Consider the following 17149-nt stretch of genomic DNA (forward strand, 5'->3'; position numbering starts at 1 on the left):
ACTGTCCTGCACAACCCTACATCCATACTATACAATTTATACTTGTGGTGTACCGCTACCAACACCATCCTCAGGTATCAGCCATTAGTCTAGATTCAGTGAAAGGAGTTTGCCCCCTTGACCCACAAGGACCGAGACACAGTGAGATCTGAGAGTCCACACGTGACCCAAGTCACCGAGCAAGACAGGGTCAAAGTGGATTGATCTTATCAGAGTGGACAACAGTTTTAACCATTGCATGACCACTGGCCCATTCCCCTGTGTTGTGTGAACAGCCCGGCTTGTGGTCCTGATGGGACAGGTATTCATGCAGATTGAATATGGCTTATTTAAAATCACAGCATTTGGATGGAAACATACCTATTCCAGGATTCCTACAGCTTTAGGTGAGTTAGGTTTGAGATTTTTTTAAGGCTTTTTATTGCCACTTAATATAAAATTTCCGAAGAATTTTACAATAACCAAAACTGAGGGGAAACAACATAACCATCATCAGTTACTTATTAGGTACAATTTTACCCAAATGTTTACTTCAACATAAAACATTACTTTCTTGTCTAGTTAAAAAGTTACATGATCCACTTCAAATACTGAAAAAAATAAAAAAAACTTTCTAGAGTGGAACACCTGGAAACAAAAAACATTATGTTATTTAAGTATCCGTTTGATTTGCAGAGAAGAAAAGTAGTTAATTTTTCACTTAATCAGATGTGGTAAATGTTTATGAGTGTTGTTGGTTCCTCCTATATCCTGATCTGCCCAATGTTAAATGAATGTAAAAATTATTTTCAAAAAAAATAGTTATTACCAATTATTTTGAAATTTCACAATGCAATGTCAGAAAAAATGATTTATAAAATCCTCACCCCAATATCTTAGCATTTGAAAACTTATTTAAGACATTTATACCAATTAATGCCTTATGTTTAGACTACTGAATTTAATGCCTTTTAAGACTTTTTACGAATCTGTGGGAACCCTGTATTCACACCTGCTTTTTCATGCCCCACCTTATCTTTCGCCTCTGTTACAATCTATTTTTCCCCACTTTCACTCTTTACCCACAATCCTCTGTCAGTATACATCTATCTCCTTCCATCAGTTCCCCACTTGTCTTGTGTGCCGGTCCGGTCCCCACCCTTGGCCTCCTCTACCTTCACAGTCTGCGACCGCTGGTTGACCCTGAGTCCTGAGCTCTAATCCAGGATTACCCTGGCATGGCTTGAACTGCATCATGCTGCCTCAACGGGGACCTTACAGCCTCCCATCTCACTTACTAACATACTCATAAACAAAAACACCACGGCTGCTCACACACACAAAAGCACAGCAGCCTCAGTCAAGGGGCACTCAGAGTCATGCAGATGAAGACCACTGCTGAGGCTTTGCGTCTTACATCAGCAACATTAGCTCGGCCCAGGTGCTGGGTGTAGTGAAGGACAGGACGAGGCCTCACACTGTGGGCTTTTGAGGGAAATGTCTACTAAATATAGCATGTTAACAAAACACTCCACCCCTTTTGCTCTGGCAGGAATGCTATATCAACTGTGGCCAACTGCGGCCATCCACACTCACAGAGAAGCCAGTTGAAGTCATTACGCATGCTTTTTTTTTTTGCCAAGCCCGTAACCACGAGTAAGAGCTACCAAATGTCAGAAAGTGTACACACAGGGGATGTCACCGTCTTTCAAAGGGACTTTTTTTCACCAAAATAAGTGGCCCTTTCCACTCTATTTTCTTTGTACAGATGGGAGACAGCTGAGAGGGCTGCAGAGACAGCACAGATAATTTTGTTGTTTGATCTAACCATGACTGAGGTATGGATGGCTCCAGCTGTAACCACTACACTACTCCTCAGCACTATGAAGGATTTTCAGGAGATACGCAGGCTTCAGTGAGCAGGGATCAAGCAAGATTTTTAGAGCCCTCTCACCGGGCCATATGGCAATGTCTGAAACGGTTATTGCCCAAATACATAGTCCTGGAATCAGCCCGGGATCTAATTGATTGCACACTGTGCCAGTTTCGCTGTGGCTGCGCCAAGCCATAAAGCTCATTAGACATCAGCAAATCATATTCAGCCACAGGATTCTTGATACAACTGCATGCACAGAACTATTTTTGGAAAATGAATTTGGTGCACAATTGACTCCAATAACCTTTAACAATGTCAAATTTAATTTGGGTCAAAAGATTTTCTGTGCTGCATATCTCATCAAACTCAAAAGCATATAATGCTACATGAATTATATGGGATTCAATGCAGTGAATAGACGCATGTAGCTCTCTGCTGCTAAGGTTACTGTGGTCTTTTCTTTATTCTAAGTGACCTATACAGATGCTGTTGTAACCTTCTTTATAGGGCTGGGTGATAAAAACGCAACGATTTTTATCTCGGTATAATGTTCCTTGATAGAAATATAACAAATGCTTAATACAATTCAAAATTTGGAATCCATTTTCTCATCCGTGAACCTGATCTCTGCCTGAGTCACGTCAGATTGATTTTTTATTTGTAATGAATGATCCATGCTACTTTGTGACGTCTCCAAATTCCTACTTTTGTTATTGTTTTGATTAAGAGAGCAGAAATTGCACATGGGAAAAGTTGCTTTCCGCAAGAATGAAATGGATGGCAGAAATCATTCACTTTAACCCCAACTAGGGTTGCAAATCATGAGTGCTTTCCTTCATCAATCATTGGTAACATTAACGATCAAGTAACTGATCAATAATATATTTAAAAAAGCAACAACATAAAAACATGTTGCTTATACCAGACAATACCCAATGCATTTTTTTCTTCACTCCAAGCTTACATAAACATATTGCATATTCTCTGGCAGCACTGCATAGTCTATAAAACATATTAGGATGTAGAGGCCTACACATATAATATGAAACACATTGAATATTACTGAATAATGCTTCACTTTGCCCGCTTCATTTTCCAATGTTGCCGCTGCTCTCTAGACCCAAAGCAACCCATAAGGAGGGTACACAGTTTATAATTCAGTATCAGATCTTTATTTACCAATGAAATTTAACATATTTGATCAAATTCAGATTAATTGATGGTTGTTTAATTCCTAACCCCAACTCTAATTTTTTTTCCTTAACCTTAACCAAGAAATCCCATTTAGGAAGAAAGCCTAGAGGCAAACTTCTCCCGACAGCACAACCGCTACATTTAGTGCTTTTAAAACTTGTACAGAAAAGACTGACCAAAGATAAAATGATGTGATATATGTGATATATATGTTATTTTTTCCACCATGATAACCTTTTTCACCACGTCACCCAGCTCTGCTACTCTTAATTAACATCATTTTTTGTGCTTCATTGAGGCACATTTCACAAGCTATTTGCTCTTTGAAACCTAAGAAAATTGGTTTGATTTCTTCCAAAAACATGGGGAAAAAGGCACATCAACTAAGCAGGAAATTACCTACAAATTGCAAGAAATTAATACAAGGTGACAAATAAATTATGTAAGAAATGTTTTAAAAATGAGGGAAGTATTATTAGAAAATTATCTAAAATAATATAAGAAAAATGTCCAAAAAATACACATTTACAGTATCAATACTTTGAGATTTTAAATCATGTTAAAGGAAGAAATATAATAAAGTACATAAAATAAATGGGTATATATTCTTAGCACTGTTTAGGTCACTTCTTGTTTGTTTTACTTGTTTATCTTTTTTTTCAGTTAATTTTCTTGAAACTTTTTAACTAATGTTCTGCAAATTTCTTCTCATCTCTTACTCGTTGCCTTCTGCCCATGTTTTTGAATGAAATCAAACCAATTTGCTCAGGCTTCAGAGGGTTAACTTAGCATGATCAGACTCACCTATATCTCTCCTTTCTGCTGATGTTGAGCGGTCCTTCCTCATCGGCCGGTCCATGCGGGAGAAGCTGGAGCTCTCTGTGACTACCTCAGGCTTTCTGCTCCTGCTCCCCTTCAGCGTTGTGCGGGTGAGAGCAGAAGCAAACAGATTTGTAAGGTTTGGAGAATCGTGGGCTCCAGGCTCTACATCCTCCGTGGGGGTGAGAGGCTCCTCATCCTCGCTATCTGAGCAGCCAGCTGGGTCTTCAGCCCGTCCGTCTGAGAAGGGACCCTGGCCAGGTGCCACGTGACCCCGTGAAAGCTTAGAGTAGTCAGCCTTGGAGCTGCCCATCCTAAACCAGGACTCCACTGGGTGGTGACCTTTTGAGTTGCTACCCAGTGCAAGCCTGGAAGGGCCTAAGCAGGACATGGAGCTCTCTTTGCGCTTGTACCTTTCTGCAGATGATGATGAGGAGGAAGAAGGGGAGTTGGCAGAAGTGGAAGCAGCTTGTTTGCTGACGCCGGCGCTGGAGGTGTCGCGTCCAAAGCGGCATCGTTGTAAAGACTCTGCCATTCCTAAACTGCCAGCTCGCTCCCCTTTCCCTGATGCTCCGCTGTCAGATATCCCTGCACTACCGCGGCTCCCTGATCCTCCTCTTGCTGCTTCCTCTCTGTCCTCCTCCGCACAGCGCTCCCTGTGTTTGTGTCTGTGTTTGTGTTTGTGGTGCCAGTTGAAGGAAAGCTCAGAGGACATGGGTGGGTACAGAACAGGGGACCTTCCTCCTCCCAGGTACTCCTGCCTGAGCAGCTTATGTTTTTTCTTGTGAAATTTAGAGGGGTTCAGCAGGAGATGTGAGGGGTGGTGATGGTGCATGTAAGATGTCGGGGGAGGAGGGGGGAAAGACGGTGAGTGGTGAGAGTGATGGGATGGGGCTGTGTGGGGTGACTGGTGGTGTGGGTGGGGATACAGAGCGCTAGCTGGAGGGAAGCCTCTGTAATAGCCCAAACCGAGGGGCCCGGAGGAGTAGGGAACGCTGTAGGAGGGGTGGTAGAAGCCTCCGCTGGAGAGTGGAAATCCAAGCCCGGGTACAAAAGGAACCTCAGACATGGACTCCCTCAGTTTGGGAGGCCGTCCCCGTTTCTTCTTCATGTCTGGTTTACGTACATAGTGCAATGGGTCACAGGAGTATGCAGGGTGGGAGTAGAAGCTGCCAAAGTTAACCCTGAAGATGGTAGGCAGGAGGTCCCTGTGTACATAATGATGTGGAGGAGGGCCGCCTGTGCCTCCTAAGCCACCACTGGCCCTGCTCCCCACTCCTGGCACTCGACTTGTTCCCGCTGCGATGCCTATCCCACTGCCGAGCCGGTGCCCTGTGGTACGGTGTGCTATCCGTATTTCACTCAGTCTAACAACAATCTCATCCAGCTCAGCAAGAAAGTCTGGGTCGTGCCGCCGGGAGCGCAGCTGCAGGTACTTCTTCTTGCGTTTCCTTTTCTGTCTCTTTAGCTTGTCATAGCCGGGACACCCGTGGCTGCGGCGTTTGCACTTGTGCTTGTGTTTCTCCTTGTGTCCCATTAAGGAGGAGGCGGGAGCTGCTGGGTGAGGTCTCCTGGGATCGGGTGATGACCTTGCGCCATGAGGTGATGGAGAGGGTGAGGGATGTTCCATGAGCACAGCAGAGTGTCGCCGCCTGCCTCTGGAATTAAGGCCCACCCCTGGACCCATAGCTGAACCGATGACCCCTGGCATTAATAATCCACTGCCCATGCCTGGTGGCATACCGATTGCACCCAAGCCGCCAGCGCCTCCAGCTTTCTCACCACGGTCAGAGGTGCTGTTATTGTCAGTTCCTATACCGCTGTCACTGGGAACTGTCTCCTCACTGTGTGACTCACTGACTGGTGACGGAGTGGCCTCTTTTAGCTCACTGAGGGGGGCAGGGGAGGTAGGATGGAGCGGCCTGGGAGGAGAGAGCTTATGGTAATGGTAGTGCTGCCTGTAATGATGGTGGTGGTGATGGTATCCACGGCAAGATGACTTTTTCTGGGAAGCTGCTGTGGCCATCGATGATGACATTGAGCCCAACCCTGTGTTGCGAGGATTAGGGGCTGAAAAGGTTGGGGGAGGGAAGGAGAACGTGTTGTGGCTGTGATGGGAGTTAGAATAGTGAGAGTGACCTGAAAAGTGCACTGAGCCTGGCTCCACGAAGCTGGCATCACTGATGGGACTGTGGCCTCCACTGGACTGTGACAGGGAGGGGGAGGGAAAGACCTCAGAGGAGGAGAGCTGCTGCTGTTGCTGTGACTGTGACTGATGGTGATGGAGAGGGGAAGTGGTGTTTGGGGATAGAAAAGGTTCTGGTGGTGGCGTTGAGGCTGTGGCATTTACCGATTTTGGTTTACGGCCTCTTCTCTTACCCATGTATATTGTGCCCTTTTTACTGACATTAATTTGAGGCCCTAGTTTCCCCCCAAAAGAAGCAGCCAGGGAGGACAGTGATTGGGTCGCAGCTTCCACAGAACCAACCACCCCGCTGGGGGTGGTTTTAGGAGTGTCCTCTGGTCTTGGGCCTAACAAGATTTGGCTGAGAATACGCTTCCGTTTCATACTTTTCATCTTATTGATCTTTCCTATAATAGTTTTCATGATAAGCTGCCCATTTCCTTTGCTGCGGAACCGTTTGTCTCCCATGTCCCCTGACTCTGGAGCCAACGTGGGAGGCTGACTCTCCTGGGGCAAGTTGGGAGGAAGGCGCTTGGGGCGTCCACGTTTTCTAGGCATAGGTTTAGGGGGGTTCAGGTCCACCTCTGGGTGAAGAACAGGGGGGTCCTGCTCTTCTTTGGACTTCAGTAAAGATGAAAAGACCTTGGAGGGGGCCAGTTTGTTAGGAAGGCACCCACGGGCCGGGGCGTCGAGCCTTGGCATTTTGGACTTTGGCCTCCCCCTTTTCTTAGGCGATGGGAAAAGCGGTGACGGTGGACTTGGTGGCACAGGATTTGGTTTGACCTTATTTAAGCTGACCTTATTTGGGTTGGGAGGCCTGCCCACGGGTCTTTTAAGCGGCGGAGACAACGTTTCCAGGCTTAAAGGCAAGGTGGTTTTGCTCTGGTCAAAGGGACTGTCGTGGCCTGCTCTTTGACCGTGCGCCTTATTCATGACACGGGTCCAGCGGGGTTTCTTTGCCCTGCGTTTTTTAAGGGGTTTGCTCTCCTGCTCTGCTGGAGAGTCTATAGATGAATCGGGAGAATCGTCTCTAAGAGGCGTTGGTGGGCTTTCGTCACCATCTGGCTCTGGTGAAGAACAAGGCCTCTGTCTTACAGGCTCAGGGGGACTGCTAGTCCGACCAGGTCGGCTACCATCCCGATTGGGACTGCGCTTACTCGGACTAGAGCTCTTCCCCCTCTCAATTCGCAGTGACTGATTACTACCCCCCTTGTCTTTCCCTTCCAGCTTTCCTGTTCCTGCTGGAGGAGGGCACTTGGTTAAGTCTCTGGGGCCGTCGCTGTCCTGCTCCCTCTCACTCGCACTGCTTTCCTCTGCCAAGGCAGGACTCTCTCGTGCATGGTGTCCTTGTGAGGGAGCAGGGGAGCCCAGGTGACTCACTGCGCTCACTGTCCTTTGCTCAGCTGAAGTGCTGGAGGAGGATGAAATGGGACAAGACGGCGAAGATGCTGTGTGGGGTAGGCAGTGAGCTGGACGTGACTGTTGCTTAGGAATGCTACTGTTGCTGTTGTCGTTGTTGCTGTCCTTTGACATGGCTGACAGGCGGTTATTGCCATAGGTGAGTGCTGGGCTGCTGCTGCGATTACTGCTGCTGCTGATGCTGTTACCGCTGCTGCTACAAGCTATCTCAGGCCCTTCTGTGTCCTCTTTCCTCAGTGGTGTCAGAGGGCTTGAATTTTCCATAACACTGTCCTTGTTCCTAGAACCGTAGGGCCGACCAGGAGGTCGTGACACAGGAGGTGGTGGAGAAAGGTGTACCATTCTTGAATATGTGTTCCTATTGGCCATAGCCCTGTCTCGTTGCTTGGCTGTGGGGGCCATAAAGCCTGAGCTTGGGAGAGAAGGAGTGGGGTCAACCTTTGCAGGTTTGGCTGGCTTAGAAGTCTTCGATGGTGGGCAAGTCGCTATGAGTTGAGCTAATTTCTCTGTGACTGTCGGTGCTCCCCAACTCTGACCGCCCTTGTCCTTCTCTCTATGACTTTCAGTGCTGTAGGTGTATTGAGGAGGTTTAACAGCGTCAAAATTGGGTTCTTTTGATGCAGGTAGTGGTGGAGAGGGTGAAGACATCAGGGGGGTGGGTTGTGGAGTTGGAGTTTTCTTCCCCGAGGGATGCGTTTTGCTGTCTGGTGGAGGGCGGTGAAGGTTAAGGGGTCTCTCAGATGTGGTGGTGGTCGCTTTCATGTCGGTCTTTGTATCAGACTTGCAATCCATCTTTGGTGAACCCTGCAAAAAGAAAAAAAAATAGGAAAAGCAAGTTATAGGTGGTAACTTAAGAAATACACTACCCAATCTCTTTAATAATAGGGATGTAAAGATTTTTTTCTCTGAACAAGTGAACACATTTTTAAGCAGTATCTAAAATTTACTTTTGACTTAACAGCCAAGGTGGCTGGTAGATAATAAAAAATACAAGCCAAGCATATTTTTTTACCTGCCAAAATGATAAATCACCTTTTTTGTTTCACATATGCATTGTTTTCAGCACAATTTATAATAACAGATAAGATAATAATATACAATGTTGAATGCAAACTTAGAGAAAAGTGCCAGAGCAAAATCTGAAGAAAAAACAATTCAATATATTAAACAACCTCAGCATGTGCAGAAGTTCACTCTGGTCAGAGATGATGCAGTGAATCTGTCTAGGGCTTTTATTGTGAAAGGTATGAACGAAATGTGGAGCTAATGCACTGCTGTTGACAATGATGCCAGCAGGTGATAGTTCAGCAGATGTCCCGTGCACTAAAAGCGAGGAGTGCTCGAGACAGTCAGGTTTTGCCGCACCGGTCCAGGTGTGTGTGTGTTGGACACAGACAGCGGAGGCGCAGCAGAGCCATGAGAGCGCTAAATTACGTCAAAACGCAGCAGTGCCGGGGCGCCCAGTAGCTCAGATGATAGAGCGGGTGCCCCGTGCACAGAGGCTACATCCTCCATGCAGCAGCTGTGGGTGCAATTCTGGCCTCAGTCCTTTGCTGCATGTCATCCCCCCTCTCTCCCCCTTTCACACTTCAGCTGTCCTATCAAATAAAGGCAAAAAGCCCATAAAATAATCTTGAAAAAAAAAATGCAGCAGTGACTCTCAGCATAGATACTTTCACACGACTGTTTTGGGACAACATCCACCTGCCACTGTAGCAACTAGCCGTTAGAGATTTACTTACCTAACGGAAAATCTACCTGCGTTTGGCGCTTGGTGTTCAATTCTGACCCTGTTTTTAAGCAATGTGCTCAAGTCATACGCTGATATTGAATGACAAATTTGAGAGGAATGTATAGAAATTGTGAGCTGCTAAGGTGCTAACACCACTGAGCCCAACAGATCTGCCAGCCCCAGTGAAATAAACAAACTATCAATCAGAAATTTGATTCTGCACCGTTTTACAAACTGCAATCCATTGATAAGATTTTCTATTAGCTGCTCTCCGGCAGTGCCCAAGGGGGAAGTTACACTCAACTCAATAACACTTATCAGGGTCAGATTGGGGACAGAGAGGGAGAGCTAAAGAGGGGGTCACACAGCAGAGGGGGGTTGGAGAGGACGTGGCCTTACAGGGACAGAGGAGAGACGACACAAACGGAGGGCTATTGGAGGGGGCGGTGCGTGATGAATAGAGACAGGCCAACAGAGAAACAAAGAAAACGAAAGAATTTATGCTCTGCTCTTTATCTGTGCAATAACATGGTGATTACTGCGGTAACCTTTTTGTGGGCCGTTGCTTCACTGACTGCGGACTAATAACATTTTGAGGAAGTAAACGTACACAAAATAAATACAGAGAGCATGCTGGCTGTGTTTACTTTTGGTGGAGTGTTAATCCATTTCTGAATGAAAACACACAAATTCACTGTTCTCCCTCCTTACCCTTTTTGCTGGAGCGCTCCCATTAACTTGGGAGGGTGACAGGGTGGTAGTGCTGGCGGGAGGAGGAGCAGGAGGAGGTGGTGTGGGCGCTTTAGCAGAGGGGGTCGATGAAGATGATGAGGCTGGTCTGTTGACGCTGGGACTCTTGTCCTTATCTTTCTCCCTGCCACTTGAAGGACTCTGGCTCTGAACACCTGCGCCGTCACCAGCAGCTCCTGCACGGTTTCCACGAGCCCCGCCTCCTCCGCGCCCTGTGTGCCTCACGGTGGCCCTGAAGGCTGGTCGGCACACATAATTCTCCAGGATCTTGGGGGGCTTCTTCATGCGCTTTGCTTGGAGGCCAATCTTAAGTTTGACATTGCCCTCGGACAGGCTGCTCTCTTTGATGGAGAAATGGGACTGGTCGCCGCCTGCGCCTCCTGGCCCACTTGCTCCTGCCCCTCCTGCGCCTGCAGCGACAGCAGCAGCTCCCTCCTTCTCTCTGTCTCTCTTCTTCTCCTCCTCTTCTTCTTTCTTTCCACTCCCTCCCTCCTTCTCTCGCTCCCCTGATGGGGCACCTGAGAGAAGAGGGGGTGGCGTTGCAGTTCCCCCCGGATTTTTTGGATCCATCACAACTTTCGTACTGGTTTACCAGGGAGGGGATGTTGTGGATACCAGGTTGAGTTTTTGTTGGGGGATGGGATAGGGGTTGAGGGGGGGAAAGGGGGGGAAGGGGGATAACAGTAAGGGTGAAGCTCTCCTTGTTTTGAGGCGGCTTCTCTCCCTTCCTTGGCTGTCCAGCCCTCTCTCTCCGTCCTTCAACTGTTGAAGTTAAGACAGGTATAGCAAGGAGAAAGAGGGGAAAGGGAGGGTGGAGGGGGAGAAACAAATTCCACATTAGTCACTGCAAAACAGAACATCAACCAAACATTGACAGTTTTAAACAGCGCCCTGCAACCAAGAAGTATAAAATGTCCTATGAATGATGGCTGAAAGCAGGTGAGGGCAACAATTTTTATCATCTATTTAGTTAGAGGCTGTCCTTCATACTGTCTGGGTGACTTTTTACGACGTGTTCGTCCTCACGGCCTGTAACAATCTGTGACCTATTTATACAGGCAAGGCTCCTCTACCTGAGAAATGTAACATTAGATTCAACGACTCTGCATTGTCCACCTAAAGCCTCCGACAGACTGTGAGATTTTAACAATCTTACAAAGTTTAATGCAAGCTACACTGTGAGACATGGATCCAATAAACATGGGAACGGCATCAAGTTTGATGTATGCAGACTCTATGGTGACAACACCTACTGAAACCCAGGCTACTCTGTATGTCCATCGATATCAATACAAAACAGCAAAATAGGGCTGTACCCGACTCAGAATTTTGCCAGTCAAATCGGATCTGGCAATTTGATACAAATGCTTGACGTTTTATTATGCTTGTTTTTACAAAGTTGAAAAGTTTAAACGGGCTCTACGGGATGTTCAGTGTGACAGCGGCATTCAAGTCAGATAGTAAACAAGCTAGCTCGTTGAACCTCTCTCAGTGTGCGACGTAGGACCACCGTTTTAGGGACAGGACCAAAGATATCTCACACGTTGGTCATCTTTCATCTGGGACAGCCCAAAATCGCACAGTGTATACTGCGCTTAGGGAAGTATTTTACCAATGTTAAGACAGTCCTTACATAAAACTAGGCCACCTCTGCAGTAGAAATATGCAAATACCTTTGAAATTGGTGCTACCTTACCAGAAAAAAAAAAAAAAATTTGCTCACGAGGTAGAAAAAACCTTCAACTAACCAGAATCCATCACGCCATATAAGACGCTCCCACCAGTAGGTGAGGTAATGTGAAATAGTTCGAGTGAAACAATGGTGGCCAACGGTGTCGTATTACAGTTAAACAGTAAGCTAAAATATTCGGGGCGAGAAATAGAAAATAGCAGCGTGGCACCCATTTCTTGTTCACAAAGAAAAAACAGGGCTGAAAATATGTTTCTGGAAACACTTAAAAAAAGAGAAATAAGTGCAGTGCAGTAACATAATGCGGATTTATATTCAATCAGATCTGCCTGGTTTTACCATATGATTGGATTACGATCAGAGTTTAAGAGAAAAAGAGAGAGGGGCGAGTAACTCTCCTGATTATGTGCATGCTCTTTGTTCGTGCTGTTGGCGGCACGGTTAGCGGGCAATACAAAAATGTGGACGTACTGCATGTAGTTGGATTAACAGACAGAGAGCCTGGGGCCACAGGGTTAGAAAGCATATCTAGGCCCCATCTACACATACTACCTGCATTATTTTGGTAGAGAACTATTTGAAAATCTGTGAAATATCCCTTTAAGAAGTACTAATCCCACAAGGTCCAGAGTCAATAGTTAATCCCATAGTGCTGCCACATCTTTCTGAGGTGTTACCGGATAAAATGCCAAATGAGCAATCCCTTAAATTTCCTCATTAGCTGCAGTGAAAACGGGAGCCTGTGATGGTGGCGAAGTGCTCATACCCTACGTTAGCAGCAGCAGCAGCAGAAAGCGGCGTGTTTCTTAATTGTGCTCCTTAGAGGACAGCTCAATTCAATGAAGTTGTCTACAGCTCCCCGTGGCCACTGAGTGATTTAATGCGGATTCGCCCCCAAGCAGGTGCTTTCTCTGGGTGAAGTCATTTGGAGGCAATTCAGAACTGTGACCTCAGCACATTGGGCCCTCTGGGACTAGACAGAGGATCCGGCCGCCTTTCCCAGCCTTCGCCAGCAGCAACTGAGAGTGAGTGATAGAGCGTCAACGTGCCGGCGGTTTCTCTGCGCCCTACATTAGTGGAGAGCACTAAAGGAGCCACTTAATGGAGCCTGAGGAAAGTCATACAAGTCGACACATCGCTAAAGTGTCACAGCACGAGGAAAAAAAGAAATCTACCCTTCACAGCGTCTTAGATCATGTTTGTTTTGGATTACGACTGTGGAAAACAGTAGTAGAGATTTTTTTGTTGAACCACAGAGTAAACGCAGCCCAATTTTTTTTTTTTTTTTTTTTTTTGAGGGGGGCGTCTGGCATGTAGTTTCCCCACGCCCTCTTTTCTGTGTTTACTTCAATTACTCAGTCCATTTCGCCTCAAAACTGCAGACTCCCCCTCGCTACACATACCACACTCAAATCACACCTCTCTCTTTTCTTTAACACTCCATCAATCTCTGTGTTCTTTCACCGTTTTCTTTACGCTCTTCCGTCCTCTTCCTCCTCTATTTTGCAAACTTGGAAAGCAGTAGTAACAGCACACAAACTAAAGTCACTGTGTTCCCACTATAATCAGAAACACATTTCACCCACCACTACTACTACCACCCCCCCAACTCCGTTCCCTGTGTCCTCTCACAGAGTGACAAATGTTCTCCTCATTCTTTTATACTAAGCGCTGATACTAGCTGCTTCCGCCGCCTGACAGCAGATATGCCAAAAATAAGCCGCTGTAGTACCTTACTCAGTGAGAGGCTACTCTAGAGAAAAGCTGCCCGGAGAGCCAAAACATTCCTCTTACCTCACACAAGCTAAGCCAGGTCATTTACTGGCACTTGTTCTCCTGTAAATGATCTGACACAGGGGCCGAATCGCTTTCTAATTAGTGATTGATAAGCCTGAACACGAAAGCCTATCATTTTCATGTTGAGCATTGAGGTACTTTTGTATTTACACAGCAGTTTGGAGAACACTGCAGTCATATCATGTTTTACAGTCATGCTGCAAAACCAGAGAGTGACAGCACTGCATGGTTTCAGAGACAGATATCAGTCATGCCCGTCTGTTGTTTGCCTTTACTTTCAGGAGTTTGAAACCTGGAACGACACCAGTTTTATTGTGCAACGATCAGATGCCTTTCACATGCATTTAAACCTTTGAACCCTGAGCGAAATTGGTTGGATTTCTTTTAAAAACATGCCTAAAATGGCACTGAGCAATTTGGTAAGAGACGCCCCACAAACTGCAAGAAATCAGAAAAATGTGACAAGGAAATGACCTGAAAATTATTTTTTTTAAAAGAGAGAGAAAGATGGAGAATATTATTATAAGGTAATAATGATAATAATTTTTAAAAATGAGGAAAATATATCTAAAAAACTATTATTATTAAAAATATTATTATGATTAATAATTCAATTCAGCTTTATTGTCATTTTGCTATACATTTACACGCAGAGCAGAATAAAAGAGTGTTTCTCAGAGATCTCGGGTACAAAATGTAAAAATAAATACCAACAATGAACACTAAAAACATCCTCACTGACAGTAAAGACAACCCCGAAAACAAACAGATCCTTAAAACAATATAAAATAAAACAGTTAGAAAGTGCCCAGCACAGGTGTAAAGTTAAAAAGTGCAAAATTACTGCTATTATTATTATTAACTATTATATCTACATATTTATTTATTCAAAGATATCAAGCCAATTTCCTCAGATTTTAACAGGGCTACAGTAGAAAGAGGGGCATATAAAACATGAACAAATGTCAGAAAATATGATGAAATAACAGGACAATCAATAATCAATATCAGGCCAACAAACCTAAGAAATGGCAGAGCAGACAGGAACGTAGTAAACAACTTCCCGCGCCCCCTCCCACTTCTTTCCTCCCTCTTACTCCCTCTCTCCCTCCCTCCCTCCTCACTTTTGCACACGTTGTTCATAACTGCATGATTTCCCTTTGGCCATAGCAATAGTATCCAACCCCCCCAACCCCCCCACATCATTCACATGAGGGCTGGCGTCTGCACCCTCAGAGCTCCGTGTCATTTCCAGGACTTTTACTCCATCGGTATTAGAAAGGGGAGCAGCCAAATTCCTTTACTACTACTACAGATACTACAAATACTTTGTATCATCTAGCAGCGGAAGTGCTCAAACATAACTGGCCTTAAACTAAAAAAAAGGCGGCTATAATGTTTTAAACCTGGACCATAAACTGATTTGCAGTGAGGGCTGCAATAAATGGGAATGACAGGTGTCAGTCAGAGCAGCACCCTGCAAACATCCTCAATCTGTAGTTCCTCCTGTTTTAAAATACACTGCATCAATTGTGGGCATACAATTTTAGGCATCACACTTTCCCTTGTGTTATGCAAAAAAACGTGGCCAAGGGAGGGCTGAGCAAACCAAATAACGCTATCTGCTTTCGGTTTCCTGTGCAGTCAACACTGCTGCCCCTCAAGGGAATAACTCTGCACCCTTAATTTACTCATATCAACTCAGCAAATTCAGCCCTGTTTAGTCATAATCATAATCACTGCCTCTATCGAAAGGAAATCCGGCCTCAGACACATGCTCTTGCAGTTTTAAGGTGACGCTGCAATGCACGCAGTCCGGAGATATTTTTTGCAAACATGTACATGCATGTAAACATTAAATCAAAATCGGCTGTGAGGACCAATAGCAGCCACAGAAAGCAGTATGATTCCTACACTGTCTCAACAGCAACAATAAGTCTGCAAGAAACTGTATCATATGATATTCACTCACCTCTGTAATTGTCCAGAAACGGTGTTCACATTATTTGGCTGTGTCCTCCATTCGTGTGTATCAACGTGGTGGCCACATATTTTATCTTCCAAGTGCTGAATGGCCAAAAACATGACAAAATGTCAGATCTGGGATGCTGTTGTTCAAAGATATTAATGCATGAACCATAAAGCTAGATCTGAATGTCTGTCCCAAGCTACAATTGCATAACAAATGTTTATGTTTGCAGAAGTGCCTGATGGGTTATAACGGGCTAATAATCTTGAACGCAGCCATCAGAGATCAATGCACACAGCTCAAAACCGTCAATAAAAAAAAAATATTGATTAACCTTGCCAGCTCCAAAACACAAAGTTGCAATGGTGGAGTGCCAGCATGTAAAGCAAGCATCCTCCAAATATATGCATTTCTATAATATTTAGGATAGGAAGTAATGGCTTGATAAATCCCATATATTGTACAAGGTTTGTTTATTTTCTAACAAGCCAGTAGCTCCCATCCGTCCAATAATAAGACAGCCTGTGCTACATTTTGTATCAATGGCACTGGCAGCGGCTAACTAGCCATCTATCAGCAGCCTGTTTGAGGGCGATTTGGGCACATTTTCGCCCAGCGCGGCTTTAACTCACACTGAATATAAGCTGCAAATGAGCCGCAAACGCCTACAGCCTCAAAACAATGTGTGTAAACCGACTGAATATGACACAACCCCGGACAAGTGATGCACATAATCTTACATCTCCGTCACATTCTCGTAAGCACTCGTGTTACTACATCTCGGCTACGACGGCTAACGATGCACTAGCATGTCAGCTAAAGCGTTAAACCCACCCGACGTTTGTTTAAACACAAACGCACAAATAAATCGACATAAATACACGCGTTAAAAAAAAAATAAAATTCCAGCGGTGTAAAATAACAGATGCGGCGCCGTGTTAGGTTATTAAAAAAAACACTAACTGTCAACAAAATGGCGGCTGCGTTGAATCAACAGAGACCCGAAATGGATCTCCTTCTATTTCTTCCTCCTCGGTGTTTAAATCCTTTCTTCCTTACAGCAGCTAGTATCCGAAATATCTCCCGAGATGCTCCGAAATCCACTCACACACGCCGTTAGCTAGGCCTGGATGTGTCAGCACGGGCCTCTCTCGTTAATCGGGCCTCCATGTCTGCTCAGCCCGTATCGCTACTGTGTCAGTACAACACGGGCATTCTCAGCCCCGGAGAGGAGGAGGAGGAGGAGGAGGAGGAGGAGGAGGGAGGACCGAGGAGGGCGGAGGGGAGAGGGGAGGAGAGCAGAGGAGAGCAAATGTCGGTCGTACGCGGTTCCTGCGGTCCTCGGTCATTGACAAAAATGTCTGTGTTTCATTACTTAAGTATTTTCGGTAGCTGGCAGCGCCGTGTTTTCGGGCCGGTTGAGGGTGTGTTTGCTGGTCTGCAACAGTCAGCTGTCAAAGTGGCGGTTCCCGGTGTCAACATAACGTTAGAGGGTATAAACCAGGGGTCTGCAGCCTTTACTGTCAAAAGAGCCATTTGTGGCCAAAAACAAACAAAACAAATCTGTCTGGAGCCGCAGGTAACATAACACAGTCAAACTAGCCTATCAGTATTATTAATGGGTCTATATGCGCATTCATTAATATGTTTTACCACTGTTTATTATTTTTTTGTTACATTGACTTTGCAGTGTTGGTGTTAAAAATTAAAAGATCTATTATTATTATTATTATTATTAT

The 17149-nt window shown here is 45.4% G+C and overlaps 1 protein-coding gene across 4 annotated transcripts in view; it reads right to left on the bottom strand.

Annotated features, from left to right (window-relative positions):
* The window catches only part of ash1l (ASH1 like histone lysine methyltransferase), a 45957-nt gene extending 29324 nt beyond the window's left edge, over positions 1-16633 (bottom strand). For 2 of the 4 annotated variants that reach the window (XM_042506741.2, XM_042506740.2), the window contains exons 1-4: positions 16374-16633; positions 15414-15508; positions 9916-10716; positions 3854-8276 (exon numbers count right to left, since the gene is read on the bottom strand). In XM_042506741.2, the coding sequence (XP_042362675.2) occupies positions 3854-8276; positions 9916-10524 (5032 nt within the window). In that variant the 5' untranslated portion in view covers positions 10525-10716; positions 15414-15508; positions 16374-16633. The remainder of the gene's footprint in view (positions 1-3853; positions 8277-9915; positions 10717-15413; positions 15509-16373) is intronic. The other 2 variants (XM_088090398.1, XM_088090397.1) reach the window with 2 other exon arrangements.
* Positions 16634-17149: the final 516 nt, after the last annotated feature.

This window comes from Plectropomus leopardus, chromosome 17 (genome assembly GCF_026936395.1).
Source record: "Plectropomus leopardus strain MGB_pleo_1.0 chromosome 17, ASM2693639v1, whole genome shotgun sequence".
NCBI lineage: Eukaryota > Metazoa > Chordata > Actinopteri > Perciformes > Serranidae > Plectropomus > Plectropomus leopardus.